Source organism: Eulemur rufifrons, chromosome 7 (genome assembly GCF_041146395.1).
Source record: "Eulemur rufifrons isolate Redbay chromosome 7, OSU_ERuf_1, whole genome shotgun sequence".
NCBI lineage: Eukaryota > Metazoa > Chordata > Mammalia > Primates > Lemuridae > Eulemur > Eulemur rufifrons.
This window is the reverse complement of record NC_090989.1, coordinates 223,764,300-223,781,506: the sequence shown is the minus strand read 5'-3', so window position 1 is coordinate 223,781,506 and position 17,207 is coordinate 223,764,300. Positions and strand designations below refer to the sequence as shown.

The following is a 17,207-nucleotide window of genomic DNA, read 5'->3' as shown; positions in this document are numbered from 1 at the left end:
GGAGTGAGCCAACAAAATAAAGTGAAAATGAGATTTATTCAGAAACTATAGAAAGTTAGTACTCCACAGACAGAGCAGAGGCAGGTTCTTCCTGCAGAAGAGAACTGATCCCTGCAGAAATTCTAGAAAGTCTATTCCACAGACAGAGTAGAGGCTGGCCCTCCCTGCAGAAGAGAACTGACCCCTTGCAGATGGAGGACCAACCCCCTGGTTCCTGTTGCCTTTCTATTTAAGCAATGGGCTAAACAAGGGCAGGAATATTCACGGATAGGGTGGTGTGTCTCCACCATCTTGGTTATAACCGTTTGGAACTTGCCCTGCCTTTGTCCTGTTTTGATCAGGGCAATTTGGAACTTTTCTGGAGGCTTCCTGACTCAGTTAGGCAATGCCCAAAGCAATGCCCAAAGCAATGCTTAAGATATTGCCTGCAGCAGTGCTGTACCCAAAGCAGTACCTACCAGTTCCCCGTTTCAACAGCAAGCTCATGACAGTATGTGTAAACTCAGTCATTTGGTTCCAATGCAGAGAAATGGCTGGTGAATTCTTAGGTTTATGATATGCTGTGTTTATTAAAAGCCCAGGATTTAAAGCATGCTTCAAAGGCTCATGAGAAAGTCAGAAATTTTACCTGTCCCTGGTGTACTAAAAGTTCTTCACACAATGTAAGATAAGACCCTCAAATATTGTGGTTCCCTAATTATGCAGTTACCCTGAGTACCACAGACATAACTGGCTTTAAAAATTCAGATGGATTAGAGGTTAAATGTGAAAATCTTATCATTAAAAAGAAAGAGAAACATGTGTTCGAACATCTTATATCTCCCGATGAGAAAAAATATTTTGTCTAAAAGCATGGAAAGAAATCACAAAGACAGTCAATAGTTTTGAGCATGGAAAAATGTAAATCTTCTCTACATCATAAAAGAAATGAAAAGGCACGCAGCAACATGGAAAAATATTAAAAATGTGCTTGGCAACAGATTAATAACCTTAAAACATAAAGGTCAATAAGGAAATCATTAATATTAATAATCATAATAGGTAAAAATTAGTAACTAAAACACTGAGACCCCAGTAGACAAATGGACAAAACAATGGAAAACTCAAAAGAAGAAATTCAAACAACTAAACAAGATGTGAAAACAATGTTAACTTTCACTAGTAATTTTCAAAGATGCAAATTAAAATCAGGAGAGGCTTTCTTTTGCCTATCAGATTAGCAAAGATGTTTAAGACGATAATAGTCATTGCTAAGTTTTTAATGAAACAAGCTCCCACTCACTGCTGGTAGTAGTGTGAGTGTATTCTTCTGAAAAGAAATTTACCAATATGTAGTAAGAACTTTAAAATTTTTTTTAATACCCTGTTATGCCCTCATAATTTCAGGAATCTAGTCCAAGAAAACATTGAAATATTAGATGAAGATATAAGTACAAAATAATTATTGTTGTACTATTTGCAGGAGCAAAACCCTTGAACTGCCTCAACTCTTCTCCAATATTAGCACTAACTAAAGTATTAACACACAGTGGTATTCATACAGAGGTATATCTTGCAATTAGAAAAAATTATTAGTCTTGCAATGAGATTTTTTATAATCAAATGGGAAAATTCTTATTACATAAATGTTTAGTGAAAAATACTGGTAAGATGGTATTATAATATTTTTCATATGAAAATACATAGAACAAAAGGTAGGAACAAATATGCCAAATTTGAATATTTGAACATATATGCCAACATATGAATACTGGAGTTGCCCAAAGGCAGTGGATTGGAGAGTAATTGTTTTGTTCTGATTCATATTTTTTGGTACTTTCCAGATATCTTTATAGTAAGCATTTGTAACCAGAAGGGAAGGTTTTAAAAAGGCTTTGCAGAAAGAAACTTAGACATATGAAATGGGCTTGGACTTCCATAGCATCTTTCTCACAGGATATGAAGTAAAGCCTACTGCCAAAATAATTTGCAAGTAAAGATTTACTTTGGAAAGATTGGGAACACAGATTTTTTTTTTTTTTGTATTCTGAGAACTTCTTTCTTCTTTTCTTAGAAACAACAGTAATAACAACAAAAACATAGTTAACCAAAATAGATCCTTTAGTTAACAATATCATTAACGTATTGTATTTCAGAGTAGAGTTTAAATTCAAATGGGAATGTTTTTCTCTTGTAGATGTCGTCTGCTGCTGAAAATGGAGATGCAGCACCTGGGAAACAAAACGAAGAAAAAACCTATAAAAAGGTACGTGACTGTTCTGTTTTCTTTCTTCAACTCAGAAAGAAGAACGCTATTGTATTATTTGGCTTGTTAATATTGGCATAGGTCTTTTCTTTTTCCAAAGCAGTTATAAGTTACTGTCTCAGTTTTTCCTGTTGCTGCTATAACTAATTACTACAAACTTGGTGCCCTAAACAACGCAAATGACAAATGCACCATGGTATAGTTCGGTAGGTCAGAAGTCTGGCATGGGTCCCACTGGGCCAAGATCCAGGTGTCTACAAAGCTGCGTTCCTTTTTGGAGGCTCCAGGGGAGAGTCCATTTCCTTGTCTTTTTCAGCTTCTAGAGACTACCTGCAATCCCAGTATCGTGGCTTCCTTCCGTCCTCAAAACCAGAGTGGCTGGTTGAGTCTTTCTCAGGCCATATCACCCTGACACTTTAAAGGGACTGTGTGATTACGTTGAGCCCTCCTGAGTAATTCAGGACAATTTCTTTTATTAATATGTTAGCAACATTAATTTCCTCTGCAACCTATCCTTGTTGCCGGGTAACAACATATTCACAGGTCCCAAGGATTAGGGCATGGGCATCATTGGGACCATTTATCCACCTATTACAGTTACTTCAATGTGGAATATTGAGGGCAGGGAGTTATTTGAAGGCCCTTATTATTCCTCAGAAGAAGGCTCTTAAAAGTGTGCAGTGTTCTTTATATAGTATATGAATCCTTTACTTGAGTCACTACTTTCTACCAAAATTTTAAAGATTTTACCTTTGTATTTTAAAAAATTTTAAATATGAAATGCTCCTCATCCCTCCCCCTTTTGTAAGCCTCTCAGATTTCATGTCTTCAGCCCATTTCCCAAAAATCTCTTTTCCAGACTTCCCAATGTATCTTTCCTTACCATCCTTTGAATTTGATAACTTCTTATCTCCTAACAACTAAGCTACTGTTCAGAAACATTACTGGGTAAAATATATTCCCAAGCACTGCTACTCCTGATTATAAATTGACTATACATTTTAGCTTTTTAAAGTTTTTGCTTTTCTCCCCTCTTGAGAGTAGGAGGTTTGTGTATTGCAGCTTTAACTTTTCCTTTAATAGATAGCTAGCAAGCAGTTCAGTTGTAACGTACATGAACTATCTGGTCTGACCCACAATTCAGTCCATAGAACTAGTATGCTGTATTTCCTGTTCCCTTTTCTTGTGGGAGAATATGCCCTTTTTCCTGGTGTATCTTTTTTATCTGACTTTTTCACTCAGCCAAATCTTGAAATACAAACAGGGAGGTTGTCATCCGAGGTGATGGTAGGGCTGGGGAAAGTAGGGTGAAGATTCAAGAGCTCAGAAGTGTCAGCTTAGATCTTATAAAATCTGTGCATCTGGCCAAAGGCAACAATATGGTATTATTTATTTTTAGACACAGGTAGAAAACCAAATCCCATCTCATTTACCCAAGACTCCGTGCAAATTTAGTCGAGCACGAGACCAACATAGAGATGATTCAGTTGCCAGCCTGTTATTACTGCAGATCAGTTTCAGGCAGCATCCTCAATCCAGCATCAAGAGGCACTGCAACTTTTGACTGAATTCCGACCTACAGGAGCTCCTTCATGATGCAAAAGTTATAGAAAAAAATGTGACCATGACATCTTGGAGTTTGCTAAGTGTGCCCTGCCCAAGAAGTTAGTAAAGTTGTCAATAATATTATAGGTATGAGTCTATGATTAATATCTCTAACAGGATATTTGACATAGCAATGTTGGGAAGGTTATAAAATTGAGAAATCAGATTCCATGATAGCAAATAATGCTGATAAATAAGAGAAGATGCAGGAAACTTAAAGGGCCTCCCAAAAAAACACTGACAATTTTTTAAAATGTGAGTTAGTATAGGGATCTTTTTAATGATCTCTGATTTTAAAAGGAATATAAGCAATAGAGGGGGAGGTATGAAACCTCTCTAAAAAAAGCACCAAAAAACCTCAGCTCAGCACCTAGAACTTTAGCCCTCAATAAACATGGTGTTGATATGCACAGCAAGGAAAAGGGATCACTTAGAGAAAGTATTACTTTACTAACAGATAAAAGCTCAACAGAATTATTCAATTTAATTCTTCTCCATTAAGCAGACTGATCTTCAAACAGGAGAAGGTGTTAATGGCAGAGTTAGGAAAGCTGATAATAAGAGTCATATTTGCTATTTCAAATGTGTTTATCTCTAGGCCCAGATAAACCATTTCCCAGATGAAAGAACTTGAAGCTAGGGAAACCACTAAATGTGAGCTTTGAACACGTTTGAGAATGAGAAAATTGCCAAAAAGCAAGAGATAAATAATTAGTGGTCCTATTATCAAAAATGAAGAGGCACATTCTAGAAACCAGAATGTAAGTGAGACATGGTTCCCTAGCATAATTTGAGCATTATAATTAAATATATGGTTTATACACATTTAGAGAAGAAACATGTCTTTTTATAAACCTGGAGAAATTCATAAGGATGTAATTTATGTCAAACTAACCACATTTCCTATTCTGAAAGAATCATTAAGTTATTCATAGAGAAGGAGAATGTTCAAATTTAATGAATCTTGATTTGAAAGCATCTGGAAGAATTCGCAGTATCCTTTCAGACAAGGTGGGATAGTATTGATTAAATATTATGTTTAGTATGCTTGTACCTGATTGGATTAATGGTCTCAAAGACTGGCAATGTTGCTCCCTATCCACTTAGTGTCCACACACAATGCATGTGTTGCCCTGTGTAGCTTAACATTTTCACCCATGACCTTAATGAAAGCACAAAAGCTGAGCTTTGTAAATGCACAAATGACAAACTGGAAATGATAGCAAACAGACCAGATGAATGTCATCAAGGCCATCATGCATTTCATTAACTATGTCCCTTTTACAAATAACTTAAATATCTTTCCCAGTCCTGAGGCCCTGACCATGGGGTATGCACCTGTTTAAGAAGCTTTGATGACCCATTGTGTTTTTGCCTGTAACTGCAGCCCATCCGTGCGTCCCAGGTTAAAGATCCCCTGATCTACTGCCCTAAGAATGAGAAAGATACCAAAGGAGTTTATAAGCAACTTACAGTTGGGTGGGGGAGGCAAGACATGAATGCAATTTTAGAACACTGTGGACTATAACAAGGTTTGTTCAAAAGAGGAGAAACTAATATCGGTTAGAGTTAAGCAGCAGGCTTGGGCTTTCTGTATTAAGCCCCAGATTTATTGGGCAGCTGCCAGCAACACTCATCATCATAAGTGCCATGATTTCCACGTGCTTTTAGGGAACACTCAGTGTTCATGGAACAATTTTATACTCTCTCCGTCTCAATTATTCTCATGTGATTGTTTAGGCTGACTGCTTTTTGTTCTTGCAGTTGACCATTTCCCTAACCCATTATCAGTTCTTGGCAAGCCTGGGAAGAAATAGCTAAAATTGGTCCTTGAGGTTAATGTCTTCAGCTAATGGCTAAAATAGGAAGTTTGATTTTAGCTGCTTAAAACAAACATGCTGCCCATTAAGACAGGCCTTAAAGGCTGCCTGGCTGTATTTACAGAGTGTAGTATTTCCATTCTCAGTTAATTTATTGAGTGTCTTCCAGGAGAGTTATAAACGCAGAAGCCTTCCGGGGCTGGGCAGGTAACAAGAGCGAAATAACTAGGGAGCCACGGTAAAAACCAGAAGATACACGCCTCCTTTAAGGGGGGCGCTGACACTCAGTTCCAGATGACAGAGCTATGCAGGAAGGCTCACCCAGGGTTAATAGATACTCTGATTTTTTTCAAGAAACCAGAAATAAGAATTTTGATGTGAAATCCAATTTTTAAATATCAGCAACTAACTCAAAAGTCTTTAAAAATACACTCTGGACAAAACAACACACCTATGAACCGTATCTGGCCCATAGGCAGTGGCCAGTTTGCAACCTTTGACTCCCCTGTCGGTTTAGAAAAGTGAGATAAGCAAAGAGGAGGACGCAGAAGAAATGCACGTAGCAGCTTCTCTCTACCTCCCGTGACCTCACAATTTATTTGGGAGAAAAATACATGAAAAAATTATATAATGACCCAAATCAGTATTGAGTAAGTGCCAAGACAAGTGGTATTTCATCTAATCGTCTTGCAAGTCTTGACGAGCTTGAGGCTCATTACAGTCTTCTGGGGAAGGGGCCCTTTCCCAGGCTTGTTAGTTAGCAGAGCATTTTGCTGGGATAAAAATTTCATAGATGTCTCATTGCTTTTTGCCATGACAGAAAACCCCACTTTCTTAGTGACTGTGCCTTCAGATCTACCTTCTCATTTGTCTCGATGATGGGGAGTCCGAGGAACACAGGCACGCTCACTGGGGTGAGCGTGATTGTTGTAGGTACAGGAGAGGCTGGCCTGAACAAAGCTAGGTGTCAGTGTCTGGGAAAAGTAGCAGGCAACTTTGGAAGTATGGGCTGGCTCTAAATGACAGCTAGCCTGGGTGCTGGTTTGAGGAGTTTAAATTTTATGCTCCAGGTCAGTGTTATCCATTGGAACTTCCTACAGTGATGGAAATGTTCTGTAATCTGCGCCAATGCTGTAGCGACAAGCTATGTGTGGCTGTTGGGCATTTGAAATGTGGCCAGTGTGTCCCAGGACCTGAATTTTTCATCTTAATTTTAGTCAAATTTAAACTTCAATAAGCACACATGGCCGATAGCTACCATGTTGGACAGTGGTTGTAGGCAGTGAGGTGCCATGACATTAGGGTAGTGACAGGATGCAATGACTGTGCAAACCTAGTGGCAGAGAGCATGTTGCATGGGGTCAGGAGAGATGATGGAAAGAGCCTTTTGTGTTAGTTGAGCAACAAAGTTGGGTGTAAAAAGCTGCATAGGAAAAGATGTGGGGAATATTTTTGAAAAGAAAATCACAATGAAGACTGACCTGAAAGTTTCCAATCAGGCTGACTACCAGCACTTTGCTGCCAGTGATGGAACTAGAGAAGTAGAATGGAAAGAGCATTGTGTTGTTTTGGGTTTTGGTGGTTTGTTTAACAAGATGAGAGACACAGAAGGAAACAGGAGGCAGGGCATGAGCTGACTTGGAGGAGGATTGTTTAAACTCAAGTGAAATGCTGATGTCAGAGATCCAAGTGTTCTCTATTTTATATGTGAAGAAATAGCCCAGCCCACCCCTGCCTTTCCAAAACGAACAGATGTCATGGTGGTTGGATGACATATGCCAGGTCACCTAGCAGTCAAGGAGATGGTTAGAATCTCCAGCCAAATGTCCTCATTTTGTGATGTGTCCATTGGAATAGACCAGAGTTTCCCAACCACCTGGGCAGGGACGGACGTGGAAATGTTTCCAGCCATTCGCCTTCTCCCTGTCTCCCCGCTGCACTCTAAGGCTGTCATTCCAGGCTCTCGCCCTTCCCTCTTCTGCTTCTTTCTCCTTCCTGCGCCTGCCCCTAACAGGCCTCCACTGGGAGAGCCTGGTTTTGATGACCGCAGGCTGCTGTGGGGGCAGAGGTCACCTGCCTGTGGCACCAACACCCTGACCGTAGTGTGCTGCGTCTGTTTAGCGGATTTCCGCCAGGGCAGGCGCACATGCTGACGGCGCTCAGAAGGCTCCAGTAGGAAACCAACCAGACTAGGACACCCACAGGGTCCTTGGCCCGAGTGCCCCAGTTTTTTTCCACTTTGTTTTGTTTTATATTTTAAGACCTTGGTTGTCACTTCATTCCAGTGTCTGAGACAGTTTTTTTAATCAGTGGAAGCAGGCGGGATGAGGGATGAAGGAATTATACCTGGCCCTGACCACATTACAAGGAAAGAGGCCTTTTATTGCTTTTTAAACATGAGTAAGGTAATGGCTCAGAGACACTTTGATGTAAAAGGGAGCATTTATTTAAATACAAGCTCTTTTATAAAATGTCTCTGGGAAGACAGGCAACCGGTAATATTGGCTGCCTCTGGGGAGAATTGGGTGGTGAGATCTTGAGTTGGGGAGTTCTTCTCTGCATATGCCTTTTTATGCATATTTAATTTTGAACCATGTGAGTGTATAACCTATACAAAAATTGAATAAATAACATTTCAGAATTTTGGAGGGGAGTGGGGGCGGCATGTGTTCTATGCCCTGACCACTATTCTTTTCCTTCAGATTCTAGGAAGCCACCACTTCCATAAAATAAGCAAACTTGTTTATGCTGAACAGCAGTTGTCATGAATAGCAATTGTCATCATGATAATGAATGACCCTTTGGCATTCTAAGTGTTCTTCCTGATTCACTTTATCCAAACAACCCTAACCCAGTGGTTCTCAACCAGGGAACATTTGGCAATGTCTAAGACATTTTTGGTTGTCACAACATGGGGGCTGGTGATATTGGTTCCTAGGATGATATATCTTTTTTTTTTTTTTTAAAGAGATAGGGTCTCACTCTGTTGCCCAGGCTAGAGTGCAGTGGCACCATCATAGTTCACTGTAGCCTCAAACTCCTGGGCTGAAGCGATCCTCCTGCCTCAGGCTCCTGAGTAGCTGGGACTACAGGTGCACACCATTACATCCAGCTAATATTTTTTATTTTATTTTTTGTAGAGACAAGGTTTTGCTATGTTACTCATGCTGGTCTTGAACTCCTGGGCTCAAGCAGTCCTCCCACCTTAGCCTCCCAAAGTGCTGGGAGGCCAGGCGTGAACCACTGTGCCTGGCTGGGATGCTGCATCTTATAATACATAGGAAAGATCCCCAAGGCAAAGAATTATCTAAATGTTGTTAGTGCCAAGGCTGGAAAACCTTGCCCAAACCAAACTACCTTTTTAAGAGAAAGGTGGATGTGAGTCCAGCTCTTCTGGATACTAGTTTATAGGCATTTTTCCTAATTGGTCTGAATCTTAAAATGTTTCTCATTGGTAAAATGTAGTTAATACTTAACAACCTACCTGGCTTATAGTACTGTGAGGATCAAACAATTTAATAGATGTGAGCAAATACTGGCAAAAGTTCGAGAATACTAATGAGTGAAATCACTGTATTGATTAGCAAGCACACTGTCAGCCTTTGATTTCCAGATAGCTCTGTAAGGATGGAGCTCTGGGCTGCTGGCGAGAAGGGTTACTTAGTCCCCTGGTGCTACTGTGGTCAGGCCCGGGGCACAGGAGGCGGGCTATGAGTACCGGGGCAGGATGCTGGGTCCTTCCCAATGGCAGTGACATCTAAAAATCAGAGAAAAAGATGTGTTCCCACTGGTAGACTGCTGCTGTATTATAAAAATTAAGTGGCAAGGAGGTGAGCTACATTATTTAGACAGGAGACATTTTTAAATAATTCCATTAGATTCAGAAACATAGGTAATCGTATACCATTACCATGCACCCCCTGTGCAGATCAGCCCTCCAAACACCTCAGCTTCTGCATAGTGTCACCTGTGCTTCTGTCTCCTTCCTTGCTAAGTACTAGAGCAAGTGATTTCAAATCTGCCTTTATGACTCTCAAGCAAGACATTACTGATAATTCAGTAAAGACTGTTGACAGCTTCTGATTAAAACCACTGAGCAAGCCAACTCTCTTATCAGTCTGTTGTTCTGAATGGTTCATTTTGAAGTGACCTCTTTCAGCATTCCCTTTGGAGGAGGCGTCTGTATGTGAAGCTACCAGGTTTGCTACACTTCTGCCTTCTGATCAAGTGTGGGCACTCTATCTTTCAGTTCCCAATTCCAATACATATCACTTTGGTATCCCTAAAACACTAACTATAGGGAGATAATATTCTAAACCCAAACCTTATTGCATGGCTTCCTTCAGGGGCAACAAAAACCCAGTGTTGTTGAGTTTGGTGGGCGTGGCAGGCTAGGAGGCTGGGCGTTCGGTGTTTCTGCAGCTAGTTGGGCCATCTGAGCTGTGGTTCCTGCTCTCAGGGTACAATGATGATTTTGTTTTCTAATTAAAAGGCTTCATGTAAGCAGGTGATCTGCAGGGCTCCCTGCACAGCTTGGCCAACAGAGGTCTGGTCCGGCCAGCATACCCCTCGTCCACCTTTATCACTGCTTCCCCATCCTTTGCCTGAGCACTTAACAGAGATTTTAAAAGGTGGCTCTTAACCAGTTGCATAAGAACATAAAAATTTTAAATTCTGAAATTTTCTATTCCGGATTTGGGAAAAAAAGACCAGCAATGTAAATTAGGTTTTAGTCTTAAATCTACTTAACACTCACAGGGAATATACCATGTGCTTATTCAATATGTTTGCTGTTTATGGAGTTAGAGTCATTGGCTGTTAGAAGAAACTTATTTACAAATTCATTGAGTTTATTCTAGCCAGAAACCTATTCAGTGAATTAAAGAATAATTATTACCAATCAGGAGCAATTTTGAAAGCTATGCTGATAATAAGAGCTAGCATTTATCAAGTGTTTGGTGTATATCAGCTACCATTCTAAGCACTTTAGAATTATCAATTCGTTTAATCTTCGTAACAACCCTATGAGGTGATATTATCATTCCCATTTTACAGGTGGGAAAACTGAGGTACAGAGCGGTTAAGTAACCTTCTCCAGGGCACAGAGCAAGTAAGTGGCAGAATAAGTCTGGAATTTTAACCCAGAGTCTCTCTCCAGACCCTGTCTACTGTGGTATTGTCTGAGCACGGTGGTGTCCAGAGGGCAGTGCTGCCCATGACCTTACAATGGTGATTCTCAACCATCCGTTGTAACAGTGAGGGCCAGTGACACAGATGAACCCAGCCGTTTTAGAATGGGAAAAAAATTCATAGAATTGAACAATTTAAAAACATATTTTCCCTAATGCAATGGCTCAAAAGCCAACCTTCCTCGTCTAAAATGTGTCTCACGTCTGAATACAGAATCTGAACTGTAGCCTCAGGAATACCTTTATCTAGAAAGTACGTAGTAATTTCAAAATGAAAAACAAATAGATCCCTTGGGCACTGTGCAGAACACTGGAAATAAGATGACTAAAGCAATCATTTCAAAAATTATTCTAGAGTGCAGAACTAAAAATTGACGGTGAGGGATGAGATCCGCTTGTCAGGGGTGACGTATTTTGAATTATCAAATTAGGAGAACAGGCTTTCAAACCTACCTGTCTGACAGTTCTGTAGACTGTCACGGAAGGTGTAAAAACTCACTAATAATCTGCTCAATAGCAAAACACAATCTGGTAAAGAAAGCATTGGGGAGGAGGGTGACTATTTTGAAAGTTATTTTCCCCTGCAAGAATCAAGTTCTCCCCAATCATACACCTATATTTTCTGGCAAGTTCAGTTCACTGTCGGTCCTGTGTTGGTGACTTTTATCACACAGAGAAAGGGCACTGAGGCAGCTAGCTCAGCCCTCTGTGTGGAAGCTACTGCCCTTCAGATGTCATTGAGGAGGGAATGAAAAGAAGGCAGTTTGTGGTCTCGGTGGGGGCTGTAAAATTAAGATTCTCAGTCCTCCTTTATCTGTTTCGCACAACTTCTGACATGCATATACATGCAGACACCCAGGGGCACAAATTGGGTTCCATAACAAGGAAAATTTTAAACGATTCATGGGGTCTTGCTGTACTTTTTTCCCAGTGGAGATGATGAGCTACTCTTTCTGTTATGCCGGTGATTTCCACTCATCCGAGATGTGCTGCCATCTGCTTTACATTGTGGATCAGGGAGCATTTATTTGGTTACTGGGCACCGAGCTAAAATATAGGCTGTCTGGGAAACATTCTAATTCTGAGGAGCTAAGCTTTCATATTGTGACCTTGTCGTTTTTTTACCGGCGTGGTTAGTGCCCGGAATATAAGACATGCATTTGATTTATGTCCTTGTACTCATTCATTTCTTCAGTTGACAAATATTTATTTAGGTTGGCACTGTGCTAGGCCTTGAGGGTAGAAGAGAGGCCAGGACGTACATAGTCCCTGCCTTAATAGTGCTTTCATTGTTGTGATACAGACAGACCAGAAAAAGTAAATGTTTAATTGACCAAGTTTAAAAGTGCTGTGATGAAAGTGAAGACAGGCAGAGGTACTGCCTTTAAGATCAGGTGTTCAGGAGACCCTCTCCACTGGCATCGTAAGTGTGAGCAGGCAGCCAGGAGAAGAGTGGAAGAAAGAGAGAGAGAAGGCCTTTGCCAAGCTCTGGAAGCAGGACGAAGCTTGGTTCAAAGGACTGAAGGGGAGGCCCTGTGACAGAGGGCTCTGAGCAAGGGAGAGCGGGCAAGTAGACTGAGAGCCGTGGTTCCCAACGGGGGCCGGTTTGGTCCCCCAGGAGACATTAGGCAATGCTGTCACAACTGAGGGAGGCCAAGGACTCTGCTACACATCTCACAATGCACAGGACAGCCCCCCACAACAAGGACTCATTGGCCCCAGATGTCAATGCTGCTAAGTTGAGAAACCCTGGGTTAGAAAACGAGGCAGTGGCCTGGGCTGTGGACTTAGGAGGAGAAATAAGAAAACAAGTTTGAGTCACATTTCAGAGTCGATATTGACTGGACGAGGCCGTGGTTGGATGTGGGGGTAAGGTGTGGTAGGGGTGATTGATGATCTAGGATTCTAACACGAGAACCCACATGGATGATGTAGCCATTTATAGCGTTGGAGAGGGGTGGGGAGGGAAAATCAAGTCTTCTCAATTTGGACATGTTAGTTTGGCAATCTTGGTCAACCATTGAAGGGGAAAATGAAGTAGGTGCTTAGAAATGTGGACTTAGAACTCAAGGGAGGGGTCTGGGGTTCAGTTTCAACTTGTCAAGCTGTAGATCCACGGGAACTGGTGAGATGGATGGAGAAGAGAGGACCCAGTGTTGGGGTGGGAACTCACAGGGAGCTCGTGGTGCAGGTGAAGAGAGATTTTTCACACAAAGATTAGGATATAAAGATGTAAAAAGTTTGTTTTACTTTCTTAGAAAGAAAGAGATGGGGAGAGAGAGAGAGAAAGAGTAGGAGAGGAAAGGAGGGAGTTGCCACAGCTCCCGTTGCCACACAAAGGAAGAAATGGAAGTGCTGGGCAGCTGGGGAGAAGTGGCTTGGAGTTTTTAAAGGCTAAAAATGGCTTTTTTTCTTTGCTGTAGACTGATAACAGAAGCGGCTGTGGAGTGGCTGTGTTTGCTTTTTCGTTTTTTTTTTTTTTTTTTCTCTTTTCTCAGTGAGGCTGATTTTATCAGAGTCTTTGGAATCTGGGTCTGGAGAGAGCTGGGGGGAGTTCCCACCCCTGTTGTCCACTTAGGGCTCTCGAGCCCTGTGAAAATGAAACTCTCAAATAAAATAATTTTAATCTTATAGACAATGGATCAGGTCCCAGGTGGCTGATCAAACAAAAGGGCAGTTGTTTTATGAGTTTTCTCTTCAAAGGGGCAATTAATGTGTTGTGAGTTTATTTCTCTTTCTGTTTGATAGTTTGTCTTTCTGTGCTAGCTAGTTTAGCAAGGCCACCTCCACCCAGGCGTGGGAACATCCATATTTTGATATTTACCCCCTTACACCTCTTTCCACAGAGTTATACCCCTAAAGTAAGTAAAGCTGGCCAAGTCATTGCCTCCTCATCTTCCACTGGCTTCCATTACCCACAGGGAACAATCCACACCCACTGCACAGCGTGTGAGTCCTTCACAGCCTGTCCCCAGTGTCAGCATCTTGGCCCATCTGCTCCCATTATCTTGGGCACACCCCTAACTCCGGCCACCCTGAATGCGTCACCATTCTTCTTTCTACTCCCATTCCTTTCTGTGCAAGCTGATTGCTCTGCGATGTCTTCATTCCAGAAAGAGCTCTGTCATTGCCTCCCCTCCCAAGCACTGACTGTCAGCCACCCTTCCCAGGCCTCCTCAGCACCGTGCGCTTACCTCTGTTACATCACAGGTGACTTTGTTTTGTAATAATCATTGGCAGGTATGTCCTGCCGACAGCATCATGAGCAGCTGGAGAGCAGGGGCCTTGCCCAATCACCTTGACATTCATGGGGTCCCACGCAGTGCTTGGTACGCAGTGTTCAAGAGATGTATCACTTTTTTCTTCTTAATTCTAAAATTTTTGTAGACTTTCCAAAGAGATGTGTTCTTGAGCCTACAGTTCCAGTTCTGCAATTAGAGGTGAGACACGTAGGGACAATGGGGTAGAAGAGGGGTAGCATTTGTACTTTGGATATTGGATCCCAGAAAGCACCCTTTGAAAGAGCTCAGTCCCATTCCCTTGGCTTTTTCTGTTTCAAAGATGATAGTGATTATCTATGTCATGGGTTACTGTATGGGCATTTGAAAGTTGGCTATCAATGATGTGGCATCGTTAGTCCCCTTGTCTATACGCTACAGATGGCTTACGATCAGCCATTTCTGATCAGAATGAATTTTAAAAGGCAGTCCTTTTCCCAACCCTGTCACTTAAAGGTTCTTTTCAGACGTTGGCCCAATCAAAGGCTGCCCTTAGATACAAGACAATAATCGTCAGAGAGGTCGGGCTTTGGCATCGGCTGACAGCCGTTTCTCTAGCACAGGAGCATAGTGAACACCCTTTTCTTTGTAACACGAAAGAAACAGGATCAATGATCATCCAGGTTTGCTATTTCAAAGAGGGTGAGAGGGACCAATAACCTAGCAGTTTTAAAGGCAACTATCTCCCTCACAAAATTGTAGAAGAGTATAGACTTTAAAGGGACACTCGGGACCCAAAGGCAGGCAGTGATGAGAGCAGACAGGCCACGGGCCCTTACGCCCTTCCTTCCTTCCTCACCAACAGTGGCCTGAGAGGGGCGTCTGTGGCCAGGCCATCAGGCCAGCTGTGCCACTGATGAGCTCAACCTTGTGTAAGACACTGAACGTCTGAATGTAGCAATACTATGGTGTGGCTTGAGTATCAAATCTAATGTTGTATGAGAAGGCACTAGGAAGATGGCAATTGGCTGCACAAATAACAAATTGCTATTATCGTTGCTGGATCCCCCCCCCCCCAACACACACACACACACACACACATGGGAATTCAAGCCCCGTGAGAATAGGGACTTGGCAGACTGAGTAGAACTCAATACTTAGTGAGGGCACCAATATTATTGCCACCTTCTCCATACTGAGACACTGCTCAAAGTTTGGAATTGCAAATGGTTTGGGACCTTGTTCTCCCTCCAGGGAATTCTCTGGTATTGAGTATTCCAGGTGACAGGTTGTTTTCAAAAGGAAGTGAAATTCTATGGGAAAAGGAAATCTAACTTTTATGCATTAAAGACCCCTTTAAAAAAAATCTCATGCCTAAAAAGGAAAAATAACTTTCTTAGCTTTCCATCATATTAAATAAAAGTCAGGGCCGGGCGCGGTGGCTCACGCCTGTAATCCTAGCACTCTGGGAGGCTGAGGCGGGTGGATTGCTCAAGGTCAGGAGTTCGAGACCAGCCTGAGCGAGACCCTGTCTCTACTAAAAATAGAAAGACATTATATGGACACCTAAAAATCTATATAGAAAAAAAATTAGCCGGGCATAGTGGCGCATGCCTGTAGTCCCAGCTACTCGGGAGGCTGAGGCAGTAGGATCGCTTAAGCCCAGGAGTTTGAGGTTGCTGTGAGCTAAGCTGACGCCACGGCACTCACTCTAGCCTGGGCAACAAAGTGAGACTCTGTCTCAACAAAAAAAAAAAAAAAAAAAAAAAGTCAGAAATTTTCTATCATAGCTTTACCATCTGTCAGTGCTGATTAGTTCGAGGAAACTATATTGGGCTTCAAGAACCCCTCCTCCCTGCCTGTCTCTGCCTTTAGACCTTCTAGCTGCTCTTCCTGGGCCAATGGAGTTCTCCTGGGGGGAAATGAAATGTCATCTCCTCTAAGGACACAGAGTGCAATAGAATAGGGTGAGGGCATGTGTCTCGAAGACAGCAAGATGGGGAAAGGTGGAGGTGGGCAGGCAACGTCCAGCTTTGCATTGCATGCATTTTAAAGAAAATCACAGGCCAGGCGTGGTGGCTCACACCTGTAATCCTAGCACTCTGGGAGGCCGAGGCGGGTGGATCGCTCAAGGTCAGGAGTTCGAGACCAGCCTAAGTAAGAGCGAGACCCCGTCTCTGCTAAAAATATAAAGAAATTATCTGGCCAACTAAAATATATGTAGAAAAAATTAGCCGGGGATGGTGGCGCATGCCTGTAGTCCCAGCTACCTGGGAGGCTGAGGCAGTAGGATCGCTTAAGCCCAGGAGTTTGAGGTTGCTGTGAGCTAGGCTGACGCCATGGCACTCACTCTAGCCTGGGCAACAAAGCGAAACTCTGTCTCAAAAAAAAAAAAAAAAAAAAAAAGGAAAATCACAGAAAAACCTTGTTTTTCAAGGAGGTATTCAATGTAATAAAAATGTCAAAAGCTTCCATTTCCTTTTGAATTTGGGGTATGCCAGCTCAACTTGCATTGATGTTCACCTCTGTACTTTTATTCATTCATTCATTCATTCATTTCTGAGCAATTTTTGTGTATCGGATACTTCCATTAAAAATTATTGTTAATTTTTAAATGTGTATCTTTTTGGATTATGGAGGCCCTGGATTGTTTTAAGTGAGTTTACAGATGGGTGGGAAGAAACTACGTAGTCTGGTAAAGATCCTGGATTAATCTAGCCAGGAAGAGGGTATCTTACCAGAAGCCAGGTGGCCGCACAGAGCAGATGCAGCATGTCTCAGTGTGGCACCCCTTGGCCCTCAGAGTTCCTAATGGGGACATAGAGTGGCTGGTACACAAGGCAGAATCTGGCCGAATCTGGGGAACCAGGCCACGTGGCCCTTTAACTTCAGGCTCCATTCATGAAGGAAGAATTTAAACCAGCAGTCTACTCCTGCGATAGGAAATTTTACAGACATCCATGCCTTTCCTACTTACTGACCCAGATTCAGCCTCAGCAAGGTCACCTGGTCCACAAGCATTCGGAACCCAGACAGCCCAGAGCAGTATCTTTGTTTTCAACTGTCCCAGCCACAGAATGGCTGTTTCCCCATATGTTCTCCCTCAGTAGATAAATCTGGGCACCTGGCT

General features: G+C 42.2%; 1 protein-coding gene across 7 annotated transcripts in view; it reads left to right on the top strand.

Moving 5' to 3' along the window:
• Positions 1 to 17,207, top strand: part of PIP5K1B (phosphatidylinositol-4-phosphate 5-kinase type 1 beta) — a 273,143-nt gene that overhangs the window by 110,202 nt on the left and 145,734 nt on the right. For all 7 annotated transcript variants that reach the window (XM_069474144.1, XM_069474141.1, XM_069474143.1 and 4 more), the window contains one exon: positions 2,177 to 2,245. In XM_069474144.1, coding sequence (XP_069330245.1) covers positions 2,177 to 2,245 — 69 coding nt within the window. The remainder of the gene's footprint in view (positions 1 to 2,176; positions 2,246 to 17,207) is intronic.